The 6,920-nt window shown below is 50.7% G+C and overlaps 1 protein-coding gene across 4 annotated transcripts; it reads left to right on the forward strand.

Moving 5' to 3' along the window:
- Positions 1 to 113: 113 nt before the first annotated feature.
- On the forward strand, positions 114 to 6,905 carry NABP2 (nucleic acid binding protein 2). 4 transcript variants are annotated; one of them, XM_072655028.1, is made up of 7 exons: positions 114 to 863; positions 2,350 to 2,448; positions 2,784 to 2,922; positions 3,021 to 3,092; positions 3,409 to 3,490; positions 4,202 to 4,265; positions 6,366 to 6,905. In XM_072655028.1, exons 2-7 carry the CDS (start codon positions 2,370 to 2,372, stop codon positions 6,563 to 6,565), a joined length of 636 nt encoding a protein of 211 aa, XP_072511129.1. In that variant the 5' UTR covers positions 114 to 863; positions 2,350 to 2,369; the 3' UTR covers positions 6,566 to 6,905. The 4 variants fall into 4 exon arrangements, with proteins under 4 accessions (XP_072511129.1, XP_072511127.1, XP_072511130.1 ...); XM_072655026.1 differs by lacking the exon at positions 114 to 863 and adding an exon at positions 1,840 to 2,057; XM_072655029.1 differs by lacking the exon at positions 114 to 863 and adding an exon at positions 1,905 to 2,057 and having other exon boundaries at positions 6,293 to 6,905.
- The last annotated feature ends 15 nt before the right edge of the window (positions 6,906 to 6,920 follow it).

Consider the following 6,920-nt stretch of genomic DNA (forward strand, 5'->3'; position numbering starts at 1 on the left):
GGCCCGCCTCCTAATGGGATCTCTAGCCGGAAAGGGGTGGGGGAAGATTTCGCCTGGCCAATGAGAAAGGTGGAAGCTCTAGCTTGGCCCGCCTTTCCCAACCGGAAGTTTTTGTGATTCCGAAAGAGTACAACGTAGCCGACGGCGAGGGGAGAGGCCTCTAAGTCTCTCTCTCCCCCCCCCCCCCCCAGCTGGGAAGGATATTTTGTTTCTTGAAAAGCCCAGAAGGGTGTCTAGAGGGCGGGGCTCCTTTATAAGGCGGCTCTCTTGCACGTGTTTCGCCTCGCGGGCTTGTTTGTGGGAAGACGTGAAAAGATCCTCGTCTGGCCTCCTCTCGGCTCTGCCGTTTGGGCACCCGGCCTCCTCTGCCACCCGGAGGCTTCCGCTGGTCCCTTGCCTAACCATGCTGGCTCCCCTAACCTTCTCCATTCCCCCCAGCCTTTGCCTATGAGAATAAGGCCTGTCTGCCTCCTGGGGAGGCCAAGCTAAGTTTGGTGAAGAGGTCTGGAGATGGCCCCGACCCTTTTCTGAAGTCACACATACACGCTTCCGTATACCCCCACAAAAGCTACCGCCTTCCCAAGGACGCTCATTAAATGTATTCCCTCAAATGCTCCAAGAGGTCTCAGGGACACAAATGTAGGGAACCTGAGAAACCGAGGTTGCCCGGCACTTTGCGAAGCGCTCTACAAGTATATCTCATTTGATCCTCGGTATGAGCGGGTAACCAGTGTAAAACACCGTAATTTTTGGGAAATCAATTCAGCAAGCATAAATTATGTGGCTACTGTGTACAAAGGTTCTGGAATAGCAAAAATTGAACCAGTCCCTGCCCTCAAGGAACTTAAATTCTACTGGAGAAGGTAGGTGCCCTGTAAACCCAAGGTGGTATTATGGTTGTTTTTCTCAAGTTAATCTAGTTTTTAAATTATAATTATGGACGCGCTACTTATATAAATGTTTTTATTCTCAGACGTCTTTTTATTCTTGCACGTCTGTCGTTTACTGTTGATACAGCAGTCTCCTAATGATTGCTGTAGAGCAAGGGAAATCTGGCATGCTGTTCCAAAGGCGATGGAATTGAGCTCCCTTTTCCCGATCCCAGCAGGGTAGACACGAGTTTGGGGAGACTTGAGAAACGCGGGATGTTGCTGGGTTCATGCTGCCTTCTGAAGCCAAGGATGGGTCAGTATCGTAGAGGAACAGTCTTAGAGCTCCCTCCTCTGCCCGGAAGAGGAGGGACTGGACATCCTCCAAGAATTAGATTATACCACCGACCGTAAAGGAGGCAAGGCATTGGAATCAATCAATAAACCTTTATGAAGTGCCTACTGTGTGTTAGGCGCCGGTGATACAAAGAAAAGTCAGGGCAGTCCAAGGAGCTCACAGTCTAAGCTTAAGTCTAAGCCGACAGTATGCTAACAACTGTCAAATAAGCGGGACAAACGGGAAGTAACCCCCAATGGAGGCACTGGAACTTGAAGGCCGCCCAGAGAGGCCGGGAGCTGAAGATAAGGAGGGAGAATTCCCGGCCTGGGGGTCGAGCGGGTGAAATTCCCAGGTGCTTCCAGGACCAGCCGGGCGGACGTCAGGGGGCCCGGGAGAGAGGGTCCCTGCTTCAGAGGAGTGGGTCGCGCTCAGGCCTCGTGCTCTGTCACTTTCACCGCGGAGCCCGGCCCTGAGAGATCCTGTGACAGGGAAGGGGGAGGGCCGCCGGGCCAAGGAGCTTCCACGCTCCCGATTGGCGGGCAGGCTTTCCCTCCGCCGGACCTTTAACTTTACGAGGTCCCTTTAACGCCGAGGGCCCGCCCCTTCCCAAGCCGGGACGCCGCCGATCCCGGATTGGCCCGAGCTCGGGGGCCGCCGTGCGGAGGGAGGAGGGGTCGCGCGCGTCGGAACGGCGCCTGGAGCGCGTTGATTGGCCCGCGCCCGCCGGACCCGGGATACTTCCTGGAATGTCCGCGTCTCTACGTTCCATCGGGCTGCATCCGGCCGAGGCCAGGACCCTGGCTCCCCCTGGGGGTGGCTAAGCGGCGTGCACCGTCCTCCCCCGCGGGGTGGGTGGGAGTTTGGGGGGGCCGGGAGGCAGGTTCGGGCCATCGGGTAAGGGACGGGCCCCGTTCTCCTTCCTCCCGCTCCTCGCCCCCAGCTCCAGGCCCGGGACGCGCTCCTTCGGCCCCGCCTCTAAGCTTGGGGGCAAACTATTCTGGAGCCCCCTCCTAATTTGGGAGATATTGTCAAAATAAAGAGCGGCGCTTTAGCCGTGGGGGGAGTCCGGTGAATGTTCCGGAAAAGCGGGGCAGCGCACCCCTGCCTTTTCGCCTCCTCACCCCTTCTTCCCATTACCAGGGAGCGGAGGCCTGGGCAGCATGACGACGGAGACCTTTGTGAAAGACATTAAGCCGGGACTGAAGAATCTGAATCTCATCTTCATTGTGCTAGAGACGGGTGGGTGCGGGCTGCCCCGGGGCCTGGGGAGCGTGACCACGCGTGATCTGGCCGTGCGGGGAGGGGGGCGGTGACGACAGGGAACCCGCAGCCTGCCCAGGCCTGGGCCTTGTGGAGCAAAGGTCAGAGCGTCTGTGGGGGGGAGGGTGCGCTGTGTGCCAAAGAGGGGCAGAGTGCGTGGTGTCCCTGGAGCCCAGGTTTGGTGCAACCTGCGTGAAACGCTTTCTGCGGTGCTGGGGTAGCTTGTGTCCTCGTATTGCGCAGGGGCTGAAACCTATTTGTCACTGAGGTCTCTCCATCTGCCTCTGATCTCCTCACCTCCCCACCCTTTCCAGGCCGAGTGACCAAGACAAAAGATGGACATGAGGTGAGAACCTGCAAAGTAGCAGATAAAACGGGGAGCATCAACATATCTGTTTGGGATGATGTTGGCAACCTGATCCAGCCTGGGGACATCATCCGACTCACCAAGGGGTAAGGCCGGTGGAACACTCCTCGATCTACCTGTGGGAGTCACAGCAAGGGCCGATGGGTCCTCCCTGCATTCCCTAAGTGCCGTCTTCCCCACACAGGTATGCTTCAGTATTTAAAGGCTGTCTGACGCTCTACACTGGCCGTGGAGGTGATCTGCAGAAGATTGGAGAGTAAGGGCTGGAGTACAGGAAGGGATGAAAGCCGTGGTGTTAAGGGGGGTGGTAGTGAAAGGGGTATTTGTACCTTGTATTGGTGGAAGCATCAGATCTCTGTTCTAATTCTGCCTCTGCCACTTAGCTGCCAATATGAACTTGGGCAGACCATCTCTGTGTCTTAGTTTCCTCATTTGTAAAATGAAGAAATTAGATTCAGGAGCTTCTAAGGTTTCTGCTAGCTCCCAAACTAAGACCTTATTCCATGTTTTTTTGATACCTCTGAGACTGGCCCATAAGGATTTGACTTAGGCTTTGTTTTCTTTCCTGGTAGATTCTGTATGGTTTATTCTGAGGTCCCCAACTTCAGTGAGCCAAACCCTGAGTACAGTGCCCAGCAGCTCCCCAGCAAAACGGTGAGTACCTGAGATCCTTGTAAAGAGTAGGAAAAAGAAGGATATTGTTACTTTTACAAAGAGATCAGTAGGTAGATAGGTAGGTAAAGCAAAAAAACCCGACAGTCCCTGGCTTTAAGGAGCTGAAAATGTAGGGGAGAGAGGGTACCCCTGGCAAGGGAGATGGGCAGTCTGGAGCAAAGGTATCAGCTTTGCAGGTTGTTAGCTGCTGAACAAAATTTCTAAGAGTAGAAGACCAAATTAAAATGTAATTGGGAAATGTTTAACAAAAGTAAATAAAAATGCACTGCAACATAATGTTAACTTGTGATTTGCTAAGTCGTTAAGCAGCCAGAGGAATCTGTTTCTATTTGAGTTTGATAAACTGGTCTGGGGAATCTTGGGCTGCTTTGGGTTTCATTCAGTTAGTAAACTGCTCTAAGTGCTAGGGATACAAAAAGAGGCAAAAACATTCCTAAACTCAAGAAATAAGATACAATAAGTATAAACAAGCTCTATACAGAATAAATAGGAAATAATTAACAGATGGGAGCACAAGGGTTAGGAGGGGTTAGGAAAGCTGTAAAAGATGGGATTTTAGGTGGGACTTGAGGCCAGGGAAGGTTTGAAAAGAGAGGTGATTGCTGGCATGGGTGTTTCCTCCAATTCAGGTTCACAGTTCAACATGAGGAGCAAGGGAACAGGGTTTAAGTGTGTTTTTGGTTTCTTCAGGTACAGAATGACAGTCCCTCTGCCACTTCCCAGTCCCCTTCTGGCCCTCCTGCTGTCTCTCCAGGTAAAATTCTTCCTTGACCTTCTATCTCAATGAATGGAAAAGGGGCCCCCAGGAGATCATCCCTTGTAACCCCATCCTATGGTCAGTCCACAGAAATGTGAATTCCTCCTCTGCTGTTTGGTCAAGGAGACATCCAAACCTTGCTTTGGTTTCTTCCTATTTGAGAGGCATTTCAGGAAATGCCCTCGAAGGTTCAGCATCCTGGGGAAATCATGGGTTTTTCCCTATCAGCACCTTTTAGAAACTTTTAGAAATCTGGGCTCACACTCCCCAAACTCTTCTCTTTCCTTTCTACTTTTGCTTATTTCCATCAGGCCCCTGGGATGAAACTGGGTATGGCATCTCCTTTGGTCCATTGGTAGATCTCGGGGCATCCTGCTGCAGCCACCTAAGGACAAAAAATTTGGAAGTTTTTCTGTTAAAGAAAAACTCCTGATTACCAGCTTCTTCCCCAGTACCTTTGCTCTGGCAGTCAGTTCCACTCCACAGCCCAGTACACAAGCAGTTTAGGTAGAAAGCTAAATTTTGCTCTTCTCTGTCAGCCACATATTGTTTACCTCAAATTCCCTTATGCTCCAGGGAAGTTTTATGTACTCTTCTCTTTGGCAAGTGAAGGACTTCACCTGTTAGAAGGCTGATAATAATAATAGTAACTCTTTCACAAATACCTTGTTTATACAGCCACACAGCTGCCATCTTGTCTTAGACAAGATTCAGACTGGAGTCTTGACTCCAAGTCCAGGCCTCTATCTGCCACACTGCCTAGCTCTGCCTAATTATTAAAACCTTCTAGGTTCTGGCCTTAAGGTTGTCCTTTTAATCTTCTAGTCTTGGACCCAGCTAGTCTCTTTTTCTTTAAATTGATATCTTTTATTTTTAGATCACCTCCCTTTCCAAGTATATCTAACCCTATCCAGGGAACTGGGGCACTGAGGGCCAAAGGGAATAGAGCACAGGACCTGAAGTCTCAATTTTCTCAGTTCAAATCCAGCTTCAGATACTAGCTGTGTGACCTTGAGCAAGTCACTTCCCCCTATTTGCCTTCGTTTGCTCATCTGTAAAATGAACTGGAGAAAAAAATGGCAAACCATTCCAGTGTCTTTGCCAACAAAACCCCAAATGGGGACATGAACACAACTGAAATGACTGAACAACAAGAAAAACCCGGGGAACCATTCCCCATACCAAAGAATAAGAAAGAGGGAGGAAAGAACAACAAATTCCAACTAAAACATCAAGCAAATCTTGACATTATTTAGAGTGGTCCATACCCAAAGTCCCCCGACTCAGCAAAGAGTGGAAGGAGGTTCCCCATCCTTGCTCTAGTCTCTTTAGCCTCTTTCTGGGTATCCAGGAGAGTTAGGTCCTTTCCAAAGAGGACCTCATGATCTTTGAGTCAAAATTGGCCTTGTAGGCTTTCCTCACCAACCACTTCAGTGTTCCCCTGAATGCCATGTCTCTTCCAGCTGCTTCCATGGCGCCTGTGCTTAGCTAGTTCATCTCAGCTCTTCTGTGTTCTCTTTCCTTAGGCTGTGTCTTGGTCCCTGTGCTCTGGATCTCATTTGTCTTTTATTTCTCTTTTGTCAGTCGCCCCCTTCCAAGCATTCTCTGGCTTTGTACAATTTCTGCCCTCTCCAAATCACCGTTGTGCCTTGTGTCTCCAGGCAGCTGAGATGCAGGTCCCTCAATTCAGAAATCCAGAGTGCCCATCATGTAAATTTGATCAAACATTTAGGATTTAAATGTCTGCCTGCTACCATCTAGAAATGGAGGGAACATGTTCCCATACTGAGCCCAGAATTAAACAGTCATGGGGGTGCCCGAGTGCCACAGGTTGAGAGGAGACCAGGCACTTTGCCCTGCTTGCCATCCATCTCCCATGCCTACATCTCCTTTTCCTCCTGTTTTAGAGCCAGTAGGTCATCTTTCCTATTGTCCCCTAAGGTGGAGTGGCTGGAGGGGTGCCCTAGGTCAGGGGGCTGTAGCCATGGGTCTGTCTATATCTTTGTTTCTTTTTTTGAGTGCAGGTCTGAGGGTAAACAGAAGATCCTTTGTTTTAATTCCTGTCCTCTGTGTTTCTTCCCCCTTTCCTAAAACCAGCCTCTGAGAGTCAAAATGGGAACGGCCTAACCACCCCCCCTGGCCCAGGCAGTGGCCCCCATGCACCCCACACCCCCCCTCACCCTATCAGCACCCGAATTACTCGAAGTCAGCCTAGCCACACTCCTGCTGGTGCTCCAGGCCCCTCCTCCAACCCTGTCAGCAACGGCAAAGAGACCCGGAGAAGCAGCAAGAGATAGCGAGACACCCTTCTTCCTCACTGAAGCCAACTCTCTTCTCTCTCTCCACTAGGAACAAAGACTGCCCATTGGGAGCTAGCTGTGTGTGTATGGTATGGGAGGGGATATTTTAGCCTCAGGTTTTCTGAGCTGACCTATAAGGGGGCAGTCATCTCTCCCCCTTATTCCTTAAGCCAAACCCCACCCTCCACTCCAGTGAGAGTACTGTGTCTCCTGCCCCTTCATTCTGGGCACTCCAAACTTCCTCTGTCTTTTTTAGAAACCAAAATTGGGGTGAGTATGCTAAATGTGTGTGATATAGGGGACTTGCCTAATAAATACTTACACCCAGTGTGCCTGATTTTTTTGTGCTCTG

This window comes from Notamacropus eugenii, chromosome 3 (genome assembly GCF_028372415.1).
Source record: "Notamacropus eugenii isolate mMacEug1 chromosome 3, mMacEug1.pri_v2, whole genome shotgun sequence".
Taxonomy (NCBI): domain Eukaryota; kingdom Metazoa; phylum Chordata; class Mammalia; order Diprotodontia; family Macropodidae; genus Notamacropus; species Notamacropus eugenii.

Coding starts and splice junctions, on each gene's coding strand:
- NABP2 (XM_072655028.1), top strand. CDS start 2,370: ATGACGACGGAGACCTTTGTGAAAGACATTAAGCCGGGACTGAAGAAT. Junction 2,449..2,783: donor CTTCATTGTGCTAGAGACGG/GTGGGTGCGGGC, acceptor CACCCTTTCCAG/GCCGAGTGACCAAGACAAAA. Junction 2,923..3,020: donor ATCATCCGACTCACCAAGGG/GTAAGGCCGGTG, acceptor TTCCCCACACAG/GTATGCTTCAGTATTTAAAG.